Below are 19,537 nucleotides of genomic sequence, written 5' to 3'. Positions count from 1 at the left end.
TCAATGTAAGCTGTTTAGTGTGTTGTAAGTTATTTGCCAGTGCCCCTGGTCTTTTTGTACTCTACTGCGGTGCCTGCTGTGTGCCTGAGCACAGCATGCTGCACTGTTGTATGAATAAGCACTTTCAAGCAGTGATGTTTCCAGCCCTCAGAGGCTCTTAATTTGACTGAGCTCTGCAGTGTTTTTTCTACCTCCCTCCCAGCCAAGATTGCTCATGTCTGTCTGGTTTGCCAGTGCCGGAGTGCTCTGAGGAGTTGCGTACAGCGGTTCCTGGGCTGGCTAATAAGCTCCAGAGTGATTTACTGTAGTAAAGTAGGCCAGGAGGAGCCTGCAGGACCGGGGAGGGAGAAGCTGGGTGATGAATGGGGCGGCATGAAGTCACTCGGCTCCGCCAATCCGGGCCGACCTCAGCCAGGCAGGGCCCTGGCAGCTACGGATGCCTCTCCATGCTGGGACAAATTTTACCTTAGATGATGATTTGATGTTTTCAGTCTGAGCTGAGAGTGTGTACCAAAGAGTTCCTAGTTTAGGCTCAATCATTTCTGAGGGTTACTCTGAGGTGAGTGTTCTCAGTAGGGTGCAGATGACTAGCCTCCACTTTGCATTTTTCTCTGCACGTGTAAATCTCTCTTTAAATAGTCTGTCTCTGGTATGCTTATTTTGTACCATTGCTTCTCTACCTGTCTGGCTGACCCCTTTCACTCTTTCCTTTCAAAAGCTTGCCTCTTTCTTCCCTCTTTCCACCTTCCTCATGTCTGATCACTCCTTTACCTGTGCACTGCCCAGAACCCACTTGCTTTCTTCCTTTCTCCTGATTCCTATAGTACCCGTTTTTGGGGGGTGGTTGTGTTGCTCTCTCTTCTTGTAGAGCAAGAGGGAGAAAGAACACCACATCCAGGAGATGGGTTGCTTGCCTGCTCCCGGCAGCAGCTCAGACTTCCAAAGGAAGCTGGGAGGAGGGTCCTCTCTCTTCCTGAGCATCTTGCTAGACCTTTGGGTGGTGGCAGGGGGGAGGAGTTGGGGGGTGGGGTGGTGGCAATGACTCAGGTCTTGTGCCAGATTCCACCCAAGTATCTAAACTGGGACCATTTGCTTGAGATGCTTTTTTTGCCCATCTCTGGGTGCAGGAGGGGAAACTTGGGACTAGCTCTTAAGTGACTTTCTTATTGTTTTCATCCTTCTGTCAAGTTGTTTGTCTTCTCTTCATCTTCTTTTGACTTTCCCTTTCTCTTCCCTCCCTTTTCCTTCGATGCTCTTGTTTACTGATAGGCCAAGCAGAAAACATGGAGACGTCTGATATGGCGACAGCAAAGGTAGGATGGAAATGCTGCCGGCCTCACTGTGCGTAAGTGGTTTCGCTTGGCAACTTCTTACTTTGTGTTTCAACCGTTTTACTTTCCCCTGAAGTTGGGAGCGGTGGTAGCGCTGGGGTTGATGTTGGGATTTGGGTTCTGGGAGGAGGAAGTTACATTGTGGCCGCAGTTTCCCTGCGTTGCTGTAATTGTTAGAGTTGAGAAAATCTTGAGATATTGATGCTCTAGGTGAAGGACGGGGTGGGTAGGAGGGAAATGGGGGGGGGCTCTGCGCTGCTGTCAGTGGCAGTCCGTGAAGCCGAGGAGGGAGCCGGGATGCTGCTGTATGAGAGTGTGACACTAGAGGGTGCTTTAGGGGCAGCTTTCCCACTGCCGGGGACGGTTGTGTGAGTAGAAATGCCTTCTGGCAGCATTTTTTTTTTATATATATATATATATATATATTTTTTTTTTTTTTTTTTTTTTTTTTTTTTTTTTTTTTGGAAAGGCTCTCGGGGGACTGCCGAGTGAGAAAGTAATTCGAGTTTATAGATGCATCCGCCCTTTTTCTGTTAGGCTTCTCTGTTGCTTGGGCTGCTTGCTTTTACCAGGTTGTAGGTTCTGCTTTCCTGTGGTCTGGCTGACTGGAAATCTGTGGGAACGGAGCTGGGTGGATCAAGATGGGTTTGTGAGGTAGGACTCGGAGATATATACTGTGCTTTTCAGCATGGTTTGCTGAGACCTGGGAAGCACAAGACTCTCTCACCATTGAATAGTTGTATCTCATGGCAGGGGCCACTTGCTATATCTTTGCAGCAAGCGGTTTACTTTCTAGTATGAGCCTTCCCCTAGTGTGACTTTCCTTGGCATCAGAACAAGGTTGAAGTGCAGGGAATGTGTCTGCAAAATGTGTGGTGTGCTTTTATCTCAGCAGGATCTGAAATTAAGCATGGTGGAAGAGCTCCATAGCTTGGAAAGAGTGGGAAATAGAATTGTTAGTTATAAAACTGCTTTTTTGTTTGGGCTGACCTAGATGCTCTAGCATGGCCATGTGGCACCTGTGTTCCAGGACGGAACTGTTCTACCTGGGGGTAGAAGTCCAGGGTTAAAGAACACCCTGTGGTACTGTTAATAGATTGTAGAGTTTATTCTTGTGTCTCAGCTAGAACTCAAGTTGAGTTTGAGTCTTCCTTTTTCACATTTGTTTTGGTCAAATACTCTAAACTTTTCTATTCTGCTTCCCAGAAGCCTGGGTCACACAGGTGAACTGCTGCCCTGTTTTACCTTGGGACTGGCTTGCATGTCAGTGCAGGTTTTGAGTTTTTAGTGTTTGTCAATAAATTACACAAAGTACTTCTGGATAGTTGTTACTTTATAAAGGTGAAATCATTCTCACTATCACGTTTGCTCAAGCTTCAAATGCTTGTCACTGCAAACCCAGTGACAGCTGTAGTGCTTGAAAAAAAATTACCACCGAGTATGCTGAAGGACCAGGGGCACTGGAGTCGATGGAAAATAAACACTCCATTTCAATTATAGGTGTTGTGGCATTTTGGGGACTCCAGTTTTTCTGTGTTGAAAATCCGACCTTTTCAAAGACAAACCCAACAAAGTCACTTTAAAATTCTTTTTATCTGTACCTGTTTACAGTTGCTTGGTTTTAATTAAAGGAAAAAGTGATCTACAGTGTTAAAGCACCATCTTAGTGTGAATGTACTGAAAACCTAATTATCTTTTCAGGAAAATCCTAAGTGAAAAATTGAGTCTAGTTTGAACCTTCTAAAACAGCTACATCATGCAAATTAGTTATGATGTAAATATTACTGGAATGTATAGAGGTTTAGTTGGACTTACGCCATGACAAGTGATGATGTTTAGTCCCCTGTTCTTTGAAACCCAATTTGTTCTTCCGTGTTCTGTTTTCTTTTCTGAGTTGGGGTCAGTTACCAGTGTTCTGGTTGGTTTGGAGCCTCCAAGGGGTGCTATTCATTTTGCTTTATTTCTGCTGGGGTTAGCCTGGGCCCTGGACTAGTTAAGGACTTTGGAGAAGATTTAACAGATTTGCTTTCTCAGCCTGAGATGATGCCAAAACTGGCCTTGGGATGCAATATCAGGATGTTACTTTCATGGCTCTTCTCCATTGTGTTGTACTGTTGTTTCCTTTTCTGATGGGGCACCTTTCAGGGTATCAAGAACTGGTATTTCCTGACATGGCAAAGAATGGTCACATATTTAGCACGTTAAAAATAGTGTAGCTTTTACTGTTTTGTAGCCTGTGGTTTTAATTCCAGGGCAGTCAATCATTTACCTTCATCTCGATGCTTTTCAGAACTACTGGCGGAGTCAGAAAACTGTCCCTTGTAGGCTACGGAGCACTTTGCTTTGGGGTTGTGACATGGTGCTGTGTCATTTTGCAGCTTCGCTTATATGGTGCCCTGCTAAAAGTAGGAACTGTGATAGTTTTGTACGTGCTCCTTGCTGAGTGCCAAGAGGAAAAGTAGTTAATCTGTTAGGGGAAAAAAAAGTGAAGCTAGAATGCTTCCTGGGAAAGCATGAATCACTTTCCAGGTAATCAACCAGTGGAAATGAGGAACGTAAATCAGTGAGTTGCCTTTCATTCCCCTGATAGGGAAAGGTGCTTTTTCTCTGTACTGCAAGTACCTACATGGGAAGCCCTCAGAACTTTCAGGGTGGTGGTGGGGAGGTATTTAGGCACCTGATTTACTTGTTCCATCTTGAAGGAAATGTGTTCTTATGAGCTGTAACAGGAATGATGAGCGAAGCCAGGAGAGATGTCTATTTACAGTACCAGAGAGCTTTTGCTTAGAGACTGTTTCATTGGTGTTATTAGATAGCACTTGCTCAGACTGGGATTTCTCGGAGAAGTATGTGCAACAGGGAAGGGCTAACAGGGTAACCCAAAATAGCTGGTATGTAAGTAAAATAGTGCTAAATATGAGATACTGTTGTATGACTTAATTTCTGTAGTTACCTCTGTGCTTCCAGCTTTCTTCCAGGCTCTGACAAGGGAGGCAGCAAAATGCTGCATATGAATTGCCTGTTTCTGGCCACCTCACTAGAATGTGAGAGCACCAAGACCTAATTCATTACTGTCTGTCAATTTGTACAGATGTTCTTGCCTGTGCAGAGGGCATGTAAAGCACTGTCTCATCTGGACAGTACCATTTAGTGTTCCTTTCATCTATGTTGGAGGTCAGAAAAAAAGTAACTCCAGTTTTGTGTATTATAGCCCTAACTTTTTTCTCATTCATGTGGCCTTGGCAGTTTATAGTTACAGGTCAGCAAAACATCCGGTCTTTTTTCCTGACTCCTTTTTTTTCCTGCTACTCAGAATCTCCAAGTCTTTCTTCAGCTTGAGAAAGTTCTGCATGGTTTTTACTTTGTTGCTGTTTTTAGCGTTTGTGTGTGCTGTTTGACTTCCTCATCCCTACTGGTGGTGGAAGCAACAGAAGCCACAAGGGAGGCTGTATTCATGGTATTCTTGCTCTGGACCAGAAGTACTCAGAATGTTACTGGCCGTAGGCCAGGATCCAAATTATCTTGTCTAATCCTTTTTAAAGTTTATAAGGATTTTGCCTGGGGGGAAGGACAAGGGATGAGGTGGCACAACAGACATCATATAAACTTGTCTTACTGTTATTTTTTTTTTATAAATATGTACTCAATATTTTTCAATTAAAAAAGGAAGTTCCTTTCCCAAACAATCAAAATTCTATTGCAATAAGCAAATTCTTTGACTAGATTTTATGGCTAGGAGAGAAAATTACAAACATCTGATCTAGCATCCTGTATGAAGGCTGGCTGTTGGTGAAAATATACATATGACTCTCTAAATAGGTCAGATACAAATGAATACAAAGAAAGGAGACTGGTACGGAAAGAAATTAGGAAAAAAATCTTGGGTTGAGAAGAGGAGGGTGAAAGGTAATCTGATGACTGAGATATGAAAGGGAGCTGAGAACCAGAACACAGCACTGAAAGATGTGAAGGCAGTAAGTGTTAAGGAATAGCTGATGGAGGAGGCGCATAAAATCCTGAAGGAAAGGAGAGGGGAAGGAAGTAGGAGCAGGCGTAGAGAGAAGCATGGTGCTTAGGAAGAGGCAAAAGATGCAGTTGTGATATGGGTGCAGAGGGGACAGTCAGAGTGCCAGGGAAGCCATCACAGCAGCCTCCTGGAGAGGGGGAGGGACTGTGGCCGATGAGGTGAGTTACAGAACTTGTAGGCGCTCTGAACTTGGCTGATGATCCTGGTACTCTGATCCAGCATCTGTACTTTGGAGATTACTGCCTTTCTCAGCCCAAGTGGAAGGCACCTCCGTATGCTTCATTGCTGCTGTTGGATTTGGAGATTTTGGTTAGGGAAAGGAGGTGGGGCCATGAGACTTAAGAGATAAAGGAGACAATAATGTGGTGTTTCCAGGATTTTGTGATTGCTAATGTTGACCAAAAAGACACCTGCTCTCGTCTTTCACTGTGTTCGACTTACTATTCTTGTTTTCATGAAAGATGGAAACAAACAAAAATGAAAACCAATGTTTAGGCTTTTATTATTATTTTTGCTGTTTTTTACTATTAATATGGAAAAATAAACCAATTTTTACCAAAATAATAATGGCTTGGGAGAGCTTTTACATGCAAAACATGATCATCAAAGATCATTTCTCTCTTACATTGACACTTATACAGTCCAAAACAATATCATTGATGTTTATTACAACCATGGAATGAATGTCTCCTTACAACAAGTAGTTCCACAGGTGAGTGAGGAGAGACGTGGATTATAGGGTTTACCCATTTTCAAAACAGAGAGGGGTCTGTAGCAGAGCCAGAAATGCATTTGGATCTCTCAAACCACAGTTCTGCTTTTTTTCTATTTCCCCATTTTCCCATTTTGTGGGATGGATGCTCAGGATGGAGTAGGTAGATAATTTATCTGGATCTCAACTTGCGCGTGACTTCTAAGTATTCTTAGCACTGCGGAGGTGGACAGGGTGGCTGTGCGTAGCCTATCTCTTAGATATCTACATATGCTCTTTTGTTACCTTATTTAAATTTTAATATAATTTCCCCCCGCCCCGAGTGGTTATGTGCAGAGGATGGAGAAAAAGGAAAGGGCTTGTTCACGCAGCATTATCTGACACAGGTGGACCAGTCAAGTGAATGTGGAATTGAGACTGTAAATAGCAGTGACAGTGGGGTCACCTGCTTGGGATTCCCTGAAGATGGTGGGTGGCCCACAGTCCCTTCACCAAGGCTCCTGCTGCAAGGATTTCAGAGAGCAGATCCCAGGTGGATTGTGGCTGAGCCTGCCAGCTGCATGCTTAAACAGACACTTTCTTCTTCTTCTAAGTGGTCTATCTCCTTTGATAATTTCCCAACCCTCACGTTATTTAAAAAAAAAGTACACGACTGCTTATCTCTTAATACCTTTCTTGCCTGAGCTTTGATTTCTAAACATGTGACTCTGCAGCATTAGCCTGTCCCAGATTTGCCAAGCTTGCAGGTCTCCTGACCCATTTTACGGCAATGTGATTTGCTTCCCTCCTTGACAACCTGCAGGCCACAGATGCAGAGCATCTCATGGAGAAAAGCAGAGTCCAAGCCAGGCATCTGCTACAGGTTGGGCCTAATAAGGGCTGAATCTTGCATTATGTGGTGTAAAATTAGAATGTGTTTGTCCCGTACTGTTTGTCATGTGGAAATGCGTGTGCCCAGCTTTATGGAAAAATTAAAAACTGTCTGGAAATAAACAAAAAGGCATGTTGCAAAGTTCATGTTGGAAGCAATTTTCAAAGCAGGTGTTGCAAGTGTCTCTGCCTAGCATGGGGTGCTCCTTCAGGGTACTCTCCATCCCCTTCCTTCCCAGAGGGAGTGGATGACAGTTCTACACAGGATCCAGTTTCATGGCAGTTGCTTCCTTCTGCAGCAGCCACCCTGAGCATGGTAGTATTTAGTAATGAAGCAAAGCGTGCAACACGTCACAAGTGTTTGGGAAGCTATTTGGAGGGAGTTAGCAGTGACCCGAGTCTTCCCTTTGTGACTTAATTCCCCAAAAAGACCTTTCAGTGTTGTTTTGCGCAGTTTTGGAATCTTCAGCCCCACTGCCATGATCCTGTTTCCTTTCACGTGTCCTGGAATGACCAAAGGCCTATGACAGCAACTTCTTCCTGAGTTCAGAACTAGAACTTTGCTTCTGGCCATCTGTTCAAGATTTAAGAGAATCAGAAAAAAGAGCCGGTGTCTTTATTAAAATATGAAAATAGAGAAGCATGTGTTTGTTACTTCCCAAAGGGAATGTGGGCATCACCATCTCAATGTTTCCTTGGGCAATGAGGACAATTTTCACAGAAAGCTTTGTAAATCAGGAGAGAGACTTTGAGTTAGTACCCCCAACACCCCCTTGTCTGCCCAGAAGTGAACAGAATGGAAATGGTGATTTTTTACCCATCAAGATTTTTGGAGACATCAACTGCAGTCATTAGGAAAGGGGTGTGTGGTATCAGTCTGCATGGACCTTGAGTTTGGCTGCAAAAGAATGACAGATAGCATTAAGAAACCCTCTCTGATAGTATATTTTATATAAATATACTCCCTTTCTTTTACCACTCTTGAAATTGTTGAATTTTTGTAGGGTTTATAACCAAGACACTTTCTTTCCCAAGACCAAAGATGTTTAGAGCTCTCTGTATGCAGTGAGAGTGCGTGGGTGTTCATCTTTTGCTCTTCCTAAGCTTCATTTTTTGAACTATTTTAGATGATCCTTTACTAAGCACTAGTTAAACTCTAGGTTATTTGAAATACACTGCCACCTTCCCTCACCATTGGTCTGCCTGGGCACTGGGGCAGTCAGCTCTGTTTAGATGCTGCAAGATAAATAGAAGAATTGCCAGGGAAAGTATAGTGTATTGCAGGAAACAAGGGGAGTGATGCAATAACTGCTGCTTCTTCCCCCTTTTCATAAAATCACAGACAGGTCTGGGTTGGCAGGGACCTTTCCAGCTCATGTGCTCCCCGGGCAGGGACCCCTTCCCCCAGCCCAGGGTCCAACCTGGCCTTAAACCCTTCCAGGGAGGGGGGCAGCCACAGCTTCTCTGGGCACCCTGTGCACCTATCTTATCCCTCTCACAGGAAAGAATTTCTCCTAGATCTAATGTAAATCCACCTGCTGTTGGTTTAAAACCGTCACCTCTTGTCCTACCCCCGTACCCCCTCACAGAGAGTCCCTCCCCGGTTGCCTGTTGCCCCCTTTAAGCACTGTTTTGGAAGTTTTGGTTAGGCCTTACCCCTGCCCCACCACTGCCGAAGATTTTTATTATATGGTGTGGGGGTCACAGGTCTTGACTCTCATCTGATCTGTAATGCTACACGCCGCCCCCCCCCCCCTTCCACTTCTTGTGCTGGGGCGGCTGCTGGTGGCGGGTGGGGGGGGGGGGGGGGCATAAACAGAAGCTACTCACCGTGCCCGCTGCGTCAGTGCCAGTGCAGGAACTTGCCTCCTGCCTCCCTGAAAAATTTCCGTTTCCATTCAGCGCTTCCCGCGGCGATGGTTACTCAGCGTTATTCGCGCTCTGCAGCCGGAGCGGTGGGTTAATTTACACCCCCCCGGGGGGGGGGGGGGGCTGGGACCCCCAGAGGAGTTAGGACCCCCCCCCCCCCCCCCTTTCCCCGGCTCCTTGCGGCAGGCAGCCGCGCTGCCGGGGGGGGGGGGGGGGGCCGGGGCCGCCCCCCGCGGGGCGGTGCGGAGCGGTGCGGTGCGGTGCGGGGGGCAGGCCCCGAGGCCGTGGCGCGCTGTCCTGCCGGTGCTGCACATGCTCAGCAGAGAGCGGGGCGGCTCAGCCCTCGGCGGTGCGGGGAGCCCGGTGCCGCTCTGGGGGGGGGGGAGCGTTGGGGGGTGTGTGGGGGGGGTCTGTGCATGGGGCTCAGCGCTCCCCGGGGGACGCTCGGCGGCCGGGTCTCCTCCAATATGTCCTGGGACCTCTGGAGCTGTCAGTGGGCAGACAAGGACACGGGCATCGGATTATCGTGACTGTACTAATGAAAGGGTTCAAGCTCGCCTGGTAAGCAGAGCGCTGGGGAGAGGAGGGCGAGGCCATCATCCCCAGCCCCCCTCCCCCCTTTTCCCCAAATCTTTCTCCTTCCCGGCCCCGCGGGGGAAGGGGATGCGCTCCGCTAAGTTGGCCGGTGCCTGCGCTGCAAAGCTGGGGCCGCTGCAGCCCCGCCGGGGGGGGGGGGACATCCCCGCGGGCTACCGGGGCCAGCGCCCGGGGGGGCTGGCGGGGAGCCACCGGGCGAGTAAGTCCCCGGCAGAAGATGCGGCGACGGGCCGTTCCTGTCCGGGCAGCTCTGCATCGGGACCGCGATGCCGCGAGCCTCCCTCCGGACTGGCTGCATCTTCCTCCCTGCTGCCGCCACCCCTTCTCCTCCTCCTCCTCCTCTTCCCGGCTTTCGCTATGGTTGTGCATGAATTTGCATCTGTGTGTGCACGCACGCAGCACCCGCACACCTGAGCGTCTGGACTCGGTATCTGTTTGCACACAGAGAAAATACACATGTGCGTTTTTTTTTTTTTTTTTTTTTTTTTTTTTTTTTCTGAAGAAAGGTGCAGAAAACGTTTAGAATTCTGTGTGCGTGGAATGGCTCCTGCTCCGCTTGTCCTTTAAATAGCTGCTTTGGGGGATGCTCCTTATTGGCATGTTTCTGTAATACCACATTAGAGTTAGGAGTTGAGTGGTCTGACAGCTTCCTGGAGGGTACCGAAGTGTTCATTAATTCCTTAATCATTCCTGGGGGCTTAGGGGGTAAACTCTGCAGGTTTGGACAAATGGGCAGTGGAAGAAAATGTCGTGTGGGTTAAAGTCAGTCAACAAACCTGTGTGTGTATTTGAAATGTTTGCATGTAAATATTTTTGTTGGTCAGGTTTGTACATTATATATAGGTAAATACATACATATGTAATATGTATGGATGCAATTATATATATCTTTCTAATGTGAACTTGGCCAAGAAAGATTTGTATAAAATCTTGAGTATATCAAAACTATTTTAAATCTCTAGTATATCAAAACTACTTAGCTGGAATAAACAGTCTTTGAATTATTGTGATGAAATGGATTTAATCAGAACTTTATCAGATTGGAACGGTTCCATAGTTAATAGTGGAATGTGACTTTGTAATTTGGATTGAAATTGCAAAGTGGATGACAAGAGCAATGTGAAGGCCTGTTTCTTCTTCTTAATCCTTTTTCTCTGTAATGAAAAAGGGAGTAATCATAGAAATAACAGCCTCTCTCCCAAGTGTGCCGTTTTGCATCAGTATGAATTTAGTACTTTGAGATCCTTGCCTGTAAAGTGTGAGAAAACAGTGAAGTTATTTGTTGTTTTATTTATTGTCGCTATTTTTATTTTTTTTTTCTGTGTAAAAATATAAAAGCGCTACAGCACAGCACTAGGAAGCATCTTGAACTGGGCCCCAGGGGACGGACTAGAGCCAGGAATGACTCAATAGGTCATCTCTTTTTCTAATGTCTGTAATTTTGTCATGTATTTAATTACAATGAGCACTTTTGAAATCTTATGTGTACATGAACATGCGTAACATAGACTGTACAAATGATATAACCACTAGCATTTGAAAATATTGTACATTTTTTTCTTTTTTTTTTTAATGAAAAAAGCCCAACTCTTGCAGTGATTTGCTGCTTTACATGGTATGCAGTTGGGCTGATGAGTTGCATAATAGCTTAGCGTACTACCAGGAGAGCAAAGCATGTGTTATAAATGCTGTGATCATGTGTATCTGCAATAACATGGCACCCCACTGCATTAATTTCTGTACCTATTCATGAGCAACACTGGACGTTTTTGTTAATCATGGTAATTGGAGAGCTTTTGCATAGCCAGTTCTCTTACAGCATTTACAACAATTAAAGTTGAAGCCGGTCTGTTAATTCTGGCAGACTTCAGAGCTGAGCAAGTGAGACTGGCAGATTCAGGAACTGGATGGGCGACATAAGATGATTACCGGATGAAATGCTAGCAGTGTCTCAGTAGGTGACGCTCTTTCCTCTGAGTTTTCTCCGTCTCGGGGTCCGAGGGGCACTGTGCGGTCCTGGCTTCGTGTGTTGTGGTGGGGAGCGCAGTAAATAAAGGTCCCGATCAGTTCTCCCGACTCTTCTGGAAACACTTGGAGAGTGCTAACCAAGCCTTGCTTGGGCTACTGCTTCAGCATCCCCCCTTCATCTTCCTCTGAATCCCAAACAGAAACAAGTCAAATATTCTGATTGCTCGCCGTATTAAGTAAAAGTATACAACATTTTGGATCTTTGCAGTAGTTAGCCTGTTCACCCTCTAGGATGCTTACGGGCAGTTTTATTTATTTGATTGTGCTGCAATATCCAGACACAGAAGGGTGACTTAGGGATGTTATTTCAAGTCCTTGTTCACCTAAGTATATGTGCGTGTCACTGTGGGACTGATTGGCACGGTTCTAGAGGAGCACAGATCTAAGTATAGAATACAGAGTTCCAAGCTCTTTGCTGTTTGTCAAACTTGGTTAGGGTACTTTCATGTGGGTTGTACAGCCTCCAATATTTGCAGTGAAGTGGCTTTACAGGGTTAGTATTTGTCTAAAAAAAAAAAAAAAAAACCACGTCAAACACGTGGCATGCAAACAGATCTTTCAGTCCTTGCTACAGAAGTGGTGATTCCAGTTCTAGATGGCACTGCTGGGGTTAATGCAGATTTCCTTACGGAGCCCTTCTCAGAAAGACACATGATTTCTTTCTGTACCAGGAAGGGCAGTAGCACAGGGACAAACGCTGTCAGCAGGAGCAGCCCGCTCTGACCGTTAGGAAGAGGGTTTGCTCTTGCCTGTTTTTAGACCACCCGTTCATTTCGTGCTGTTAGAGCGCACAAAATAGCATAGTGTGTTTTATCAGGGAACCTCTGGCCACCTCTGAGTCTCAGTGTAAGCTTGTTTTGGCACAAGACAACGTGCTGATCTCTAATACGATGTCATGCGTTTTTGCAGTACGCCACCTAATTCTGCCCAAAATGATCTCATCACCATCTGGTACCATATCACAGCGTAGCTGCGTGCTGTGGAGTCATTAGGTGGTCACAGTACACCGCAGTACAGCAGAATTCTAATGTATAGCCATCATAGCTTTATGACATCAAAACGTGACTGTATTGTATCATGATGCAAGGTCCTGATGTACCAGTGCGGCATCATCCTGTTGTGGTACAACATCCTGGTATCAGAAGTGATGCTGCAGTCCCCTAGTACGTTATTATTATCGTATGACAACGTATGTTTGTCTCGTTGGGGCCTAGTATCTTGGTTTAATAGGTCATCTTTATGTCAGAGGGTAATATTTTAATATCATTGCATGCATATTTCTATTGTGACATGTTATTGCGAGGGAGAACTTTTGCTTCCAGTCTTACATCACCGTTATCTCATAGATCCTCAGGGACTATGAGGAGCCAGGCCCTGAGCTTTACATTTCAGAAAGCCAGAAACTACAACAGCAAGACTCTCCCTCCCCTCAAATCTTGGGCAGTGCTGCTTGTTGTTAGCATTCTTTCTTGCTAGGAGTTTTGGGGAGTTCATAATTCAGCATAGATGGATACTAATTTGGATCTCTTCTGAAAGATGACAGTCAAACGACTGAAGAGTCTCACAGAGACAGAAGTAAGCTGGTAGCTGAACTTGATGTCCCGTAAATGGGATACTGAACAAAACTCTGCTCATCTGATTTTCCTGTTTTTGTTTTGCCGTTCCTTCTTAGGATAGCTTAGCTTGCGCTGATTTGTTGATTGGAATATTTCTGAGCCACAGAACCTGCTATATGGAACCAACAGAGAAAATAAGGGCCAGAGGCTCTACCTAAAAATAAGTCTGTAATTCATTTTTCTGCTAGTGCCTGTGGGTGAGGAAAAAAACTCTCAGTGTTCCAACACCCTACTTATCTGAAGGAAGGATCTATTATATGGTTGTGGGGGTGGGATGGCAACTAGGTAGGGTTATAGAACAGCAGAGCTAAAATTAGAAGTTGTTTGATGTCAGGGAGCAGTGAAGATTAACATTAGGCAGTTTCAGTTATGCATGCCTGACAAGGCTGCGACTTCGGGGGTTCTCTGTACCTAGACCAGGCTAAGGACACCCCCCTTTCAATTGATTTGTTGGTGTCTCAAGGCCACGAGTATCTAAGAGGGGAGGGAGGCGGTTCATGAGCTATCACACTAGTCCTACATAGCTCTGTCCTTACAGTCTAGTCTTGCGACTACTTTGAAGTCTAAAATAACAGCTTAGTGAAAAAGTGGCAGGAGGAATGTGTTCTGCCCTCTGTTGTAGAGAACTAGAACTTGCTGTAATACAGAAAGGTGACAAATGTGGGCGTTTGGGGTTCTTGCCTCCTTAATTACATAGTGAAACGATGAAGCCATTTAAATTGCTTTCAATTTCATATCGATACTGCAGAGACTTAGAGTAACTGTGCAGTGAAAATTAACTTTGTTCTATTGCACTATAAATTAAAGATGTATTTCCAGATCAATTCTTCCTCACTTTTTTGGGGAAGGCTAGCAAAATAGTTTTGTTGAAGTTACATAATTGTGCCGTTGTGCATATTGTGCTGTTCGACCTTCACGTTACAGGTTAAAATGTTATGTTTTGGTGTTCTTTTCTCCTCTGTCTTCATCGATTTTTCTGCATCTACATCTTTCTTCTTTGTGCTTTTTATTCAAAAGGAAGAGATAGGTGCTGATAATCCTCCGCTAAAAACCATCAGATGACCCACATACATATAAATATGGTTCTAGCATTTTGGAAAGAAGAGGCTTTCGCTTCGTATAAATTCGCTTCTTATAAATTCTGCAAATGGATCTCAGGAATCAGAATGTTCCCGTTTGCTGTCAGTGTGGTAGGAAGAGGAAACCATATTAATAGGTCGCTTGTCTCTTCCTGCATCCAGAATATTCTGAACACTTTAACTGAACCGCTGTCCATAAAGTAAGGTTTCTATCTTTTCTTTCTCAATGGGGAGGAACGTTACAATGTTGTGTAAGGTGACCCAAAGAACAACTTTGAGCAGTATCAGCAGATTTCTTTTGTAAATGGTTTCATAGTAAAATGAAGTGGTTAGGAGCAGGTTTTGTGCTAATTTATCTGGGTTTTTCAGTAGTGGGAAGTGATAGTAATAAGTTAGGAGCCTAATCCAATTGCACTAATGTAAAGGAAAAATTTTCTATGCAATTTGCTTGGCCAGACTGTACTCGTAGCCACTAACTGAGTCAGAAATAGAACTAAGATCAGCTCATTACCAGTTTTTATCCTGGACTGTACACTGCCACACTGAATTAGTACCTTCAGTGGTAAGGTGGTACAAAGCACAAGTGACTATTTTAGTTAAAAAAAAAAATATATATATATATATGTATATATATATATATAAAAATTACAGTGGAAGGGAGACTATTTGAAGGAAAATTGACTGAGTCATTGTGAAGCCCTTGATCTAAGATTTGGTTTGCTGTAGCTCTGTGTGATGATAGACTGGCAGAAGTACCTCTTTAGTGTTTTTTTGTTTGTTATGTGGTATGCTTTTGGCATCAATTTTTTATTTAAAATTGGATAAGCATCCATCACTTTATTCTCTAATGTATATGTGCTTTTTGAAACTGCTTTGAGGGCAACTAGACTGAATAGTTGACTTACGCCATGAAGATGCTGGGCTTTGCAGAGTTTGCTGCCAACACCCCGAATCTCTCCTTTAGACCTCTCCTTGGGCTGCAGAGTATTTTGGCTAATTGAATCCTAATCATTTGTTGTGCTCTAAAATTGCATTTTCTGCTTATCAGATGGTAAAATCACCTTGCTCTTTCTCTAGTTCTTCAGCAGCCTCAGAAATGTCAAGTGAAGGGCAAACCACTTGCAACTGTTTGGGAATTTTGCAGCCATTGCTTACTCAGGGCCTTACATCGAGATGAATGAGGCTGCAGTGAGGCTTCTCCAGAGATTCTTTTTCTCATGTATGAAGGAAGAAAAAGCATGGAAAGAGGCAAATTCAGTCAAGAAGAGGCTGTAGAAAAAAAATCAGCAGATGCTATTTTTCTCTCTCAAAGCCGAAGCATGGAGCTGAGACTGTTGTGTGCTGCTTCGGTGCTTGGTACCTTCAAAAGAGAAGCAAGGTCCTGGCTCTCGGAGCTGGAAGTCACGAGGGGCCAGCTTTATGCCTGGATCTGTCACTGACTGGTGGTATCGTGATCTTGCCTCTGCCCCAGTTTCCCTGCCTGCAAAACGAGGCGTACCATTTGTCTCTTCCTTCTGCCCTTGTGCTCCCTCTCACTGAAGCAGTTTGATACTTACGTGTGACAAGTGCTAGAAGGGGTATGTTGAACAGTGTTCTGCAATTTGTAAGGCCGTGATTCACCCTGTGTGCGTTAATAGTTCTGTTGAACTCAATGGAAATGCTCACATATGTAAGATTTCTGCTTGATCGGGGCTGTTCTGCTCAGCAACTGGGCGTGGTCAAGGTCTGAAAGAACCAAATGTTGCCATCAAAGCTCTTGTGGCACATCTTGCAAGAATCTCTGTGTCCTGGTCAAGATCTCTTTTGCTTAATCACATTTGCCAATTGAAATTCCCCTTGGGTACAGGACAATTCTTTGCGCTCTCTTCTGAACTGGTTAGGGGTGTTCCTTTGATCAAGCAGCTGCCCTGTTGATGCTTGAATCTTCCCTTGCATGCCTCTGATTTCAGTCCTGGATAGAAAGTGAGTATTAATGGCAGACTGCCATTATTATTATAATTGATACTTATTATGAATGGTAACTCCTAATTTCAGTATTTTGACTCTGGTGAAAGTAAATGATATAAATTGAGATATAATAGCACTAATAATATCTAAGTATAAAACATGTAAGTTCAGGAAATGGAGAGGCCAAAACAAATGCTGCATGTAAATCAGTAGCTTTTCTTTTCCTTCTGTAACTTCTGTATGCCCTTGCAGAGCCACATGCTGAATACAAGATGGTGGAATGTTCTCTGAGCTTCTCCTTTACTAAAGTTTTCCATTTGGCCAGCTTTAGGTCTGTGCTGTTGATTATACTTTACATTTTCCAGTGGTTTATTTTCTGCATAACCATTTTTTTCTGCACAGAATGCTCTCTGTGGTCACAGCCAAGTGACCCAGGGGGTAGATGCTCTACTTTTTTTCAGTGAACACAAGATGTAAACCGCTGCCATTTCCATTTGACAATGGCTCAGCCTTTACATATGGCAAAGGAGCAGAGAAGGGGGAATTTTTTTTTTTTTTTTGGGGGGGGGCGTGGAGGGGTGGGGAAGGGAGAGAGGAGAGAATATCTATTTGGGGTGTATATTTTGAATCATTTTCAAACCACTTGGAATACCAGGTTTGGAAGAATGTGGCTTGACCACACCTAATTTCAGCCCTTGGAACTGGAAGAAGGAAAACGGAGAAGAAAATTAGTTGAATGAAAAAGACTTGGGGAGGAAGACAGAGATATTACATTCAGGAGGAGCAAAGATTTGGTAACAGAAAAAAATGTCTGTATAGGCATGTAATATATGGCACAAAATTAGCTGGGGAGGGGGGGGAGGACGACTTGTTTCTCTTTAGTGTAAGAACAGCTCTAACTAGAATAGTTACTTTAATGAAATACTAAGCAAGCAAGCATGTGTTTAAATGACAGGACAAGAGATGGCAAGGTCTGGGGATTCTAGAGAAATCCTTTGCAAAGTCTCATCCCTTACTTGTGTAGTGAGGACACATGAAGTGCTGTGAATTAAAAGGTTTACACTGGAGACAGAAGCATTTTAGAAAGCTGGTGGAAAGTTAGAGCTGTAATTTGGGTGTATTTCTGACTCTGTAGGGATAGAAATAAAGCAGCTATAGAGGTCTGAAAGAAGAGCCCTCTGCTTATGAGGAGACTGGGTTGTGTCTGTGTGGCTCTCAAAACTGGCATATATTTTTTTCAGAGCTGTCAACTATTAAGGAATGGTGTACTTGTGGTGGCCTTCAATCTGATGTACATTTTAGGAATAAGGTTTGGGAGGCAACTTATTGCTTAGCTGTAGGCCATGAAAGAAGGTATGTTTCTAGGGCTTGGAGCTTAGAGAATCTGAGCAATATTCAGTGGCAGTTTCAAGGCAGTAAAACTGCATCATTGCTTCAAATGCCTGTTATGTTATTTTTCCAACCTTTCCAACTGGAAAAATAGGTTCCCCACTGATTCTTCTGAGTTTCTGATTCAAAGACAGGTGATAGCACAGCTGATTTTTGGGAATGGATCTTTTTCTAAAATTGTGTTATTTTACAGTGAGAGGCTCTTAAAAGAAGAGCCTTACAGTGCTAGGAGATTTTCATGCACACCTCCAGAGACCACTTCTGTCCTGAAGAGCATGCATCCTAAATAGTCAAAATAGACAAAGGGTAGAAGAAGGGAAGTGCTATTAGCCTCGGTTTGCAGATGACACATACAGAGATTAAAGGCATTTTTACTTTTAACATGTTTATTAATAGAGGTGTGCTAGAAAACTTCCCCACTGCGAGCTTGACTTAGATGAGCAAAAAATTGTCAGAGCTTAAAACAGTTCTTTAAAGAGAGCCAACAATATTGATATAGATATTGCAGAAATGCAAACTGGCCAGCCACGTCCCCTGCACTTTTCATAGATGACTTGTCCAAAGTCACAAGCTGAATCCATGTAATTGCCCCAAAGCAACCTTATGTCTTGCTTATATTTGGAAATACCATAATTGTCGTAAGAACACTTGTTCTTTCAAGGATCGCAGCCCAGATTAAGAACTTCAGATGATTTAGATGTCGCTTTGCAAGACTTCCCACATAAAGTCGAAATCATATGGATATGTTTCACTTGGAGTTTTTGGGAACAAAAACACAGCAAGTCAAAACAATTCTCTAAATTGTAATGCTCAAACTGCTGTAACACCAACCAAATGCAAACCTTTAAAGAGCCATGCATTGCTAGCAAACAGCAGTAACCAAGTCCTCAGACTTGAACAGAAAAAAACTCGATGGAATTGAGGCAGTGATCCATGCTCCTGCCAGTGTGGACCATTTCCCTGTTTTGGCTTTATTAATGGTTTCCTAATGCTGTTTATAAACATGACAAGTGAATTGGTTTATACCACTTCTCTCATGCTCTTGACTGCAAAGATTTGACTTCAGCCTAGTTTTTTTCCCCTCAATATAATCGCATTGCTCGTTGTTATAAAACCTTTTTAGTACAGCTTCTTCTTTCTCTTTGGTATTTACATTCTTCAGATATTTGTTGACCACTTCACTTTGTTTACCCTTCAAGTTTCTTTTCATAAACGAGCCTCATGAATATTATAATGTTTTTGTTGGTCTCCTTTGAACTTGTTGCTCTATAAGAGTATCTTTCTGGTTAAATGGCTCCTTTGTAATAAAGTTCCTGGTAGAGATTAACTGATCATACAGAGCAAATATTTCATCAGCTTCCATGAGATATGACTGATCAGACTATGCAGATCTGAAACACATTAGTCTTTCCTGCTCCTCTATCATGTTGCAAGAACGTGTCTAATTTGCTTTGTGCTTTTGCACTGGGAAGTGTTGAGCTGCGCTGCTTTTTTGCTTTCTTGATTCTTTGAATTGCTGGACATGACTTTGTTTCCTCTGTTATACCTGTTTGGAGTAGGTACAAAATCAAGGACAATGGTAGGGTAGCGTTCTTCATGCTTTGCCGAGAAAAGAATCAGTCACAGTCTTTGGTTTATTTTTCTTGTGAGACAGGTTTTTGTATGTGTATTTATATACACTATCAATTGCCACATTGTTACCTTCTGCATTTTGTAACCTGTCTTTAGAAGATGGCCTTTCAAAGAGTTTATATTTGGCAATACCCATGTGTTGAAGGCAAATATTTATCCTGTTGCTGACTCTTCTCCCTGCTGCCATATCAGGGAAGTAGATGGTTTGTGTTGTGTCTGATGAGGTTTAGAGAAGGGTGGTAGTGCCTCTGGCTCAGCAAGACTGAGTCAGTATGTCTGTAGAAATGACTGAGTAGTTGGAGAAGAATGCTTTTTTGGGAGTAAGGAAGTTGAATTTAGAGGTAATTGAGATGCTGAGGTCCATGCGGACTGCTCTGCTCCTTTGTCATCACAGAAGTACTCCCTGGTGGTTTTTACAGCAGGGAGTATGGGGATATTTT

General features: G+C 43.8%; 1 protein-coding gene and 1 long non-coding RNA gene across 15 annotated transcripts in view; one reads left to right on the top strand and one right to left on the bottom strand.

Moving 5' to 3' along the window:
• GRAMD1B (GRAM domain containing 1B) overlaps positions 1-19,537 on the top strand; it is a 147,739-nt gene that overhangs the window by 70,339 nt on the left and 57,863 nt on the right. Inside the window, exon 1 of one of the 13 annotated variants that reach the window (XM_042800701.1) lies at positions 1,270-1,313. The exons of 10 other annotated variants lie outside the window; for them this stretch is intronic. Coding sequence is in view for 1 of the 3 variants with exons in the window: in XM_042800697.1 (XP_042656631.1) it covers positions 9,348-9,370 (23 nt within the window). In the remaining 2 variants the exon portion in view is untranslated. Of the gene's footprint in view, positions 1-1,269; positions 1,314-8,800; positions 8,896-9,226; positions 9,371-19,537 lie in introns of those variants that run through there. 2 more of the 13 variants (XM_042800702.1, XM_042800697.1) reach the window with 2 other exon arrangements.
• LOC116961568 lies at positions 5,837-8,886 on the bottom strand. 2 transcript variants are annotated; one of them, XR_004407051.2, is made up of 3 exons: positions 8,771-8,886; positions 7,758-7,838; positions 5,837-7,514 (listed from the first exon to the last, which is right to left on the bottom strand). It is a non-coding gene; the product is annotated as an uncharacterized LOC116961568 (long non-coding RNA). The 2 variants fall into 2 exon arrangements; XR_004407050.2 differs by having other exon boundaries at positions 5,837-7,838.

This window comes from Tyto alba, unplaced genomic scaffold, assembly GCF_018691265.1.
Source record: "Tyto alba isolate M040663 unplaced genomic scaffold, T.alba_DEE_v4.0 Super-Scaffold_32, whole genome shotgun sequence".
NCBI classification, from domain to species: domain Eukaryota; kingdom Metazoa; phylum Chordata; class Aves; order Strigiformes; family Tytonidae; genus Tyto; species Tyto alba.
Note: the sequence above shows the minus strand (reverse complement) of the source record. Positions and strands in the feature narration are given on the sequence as shown.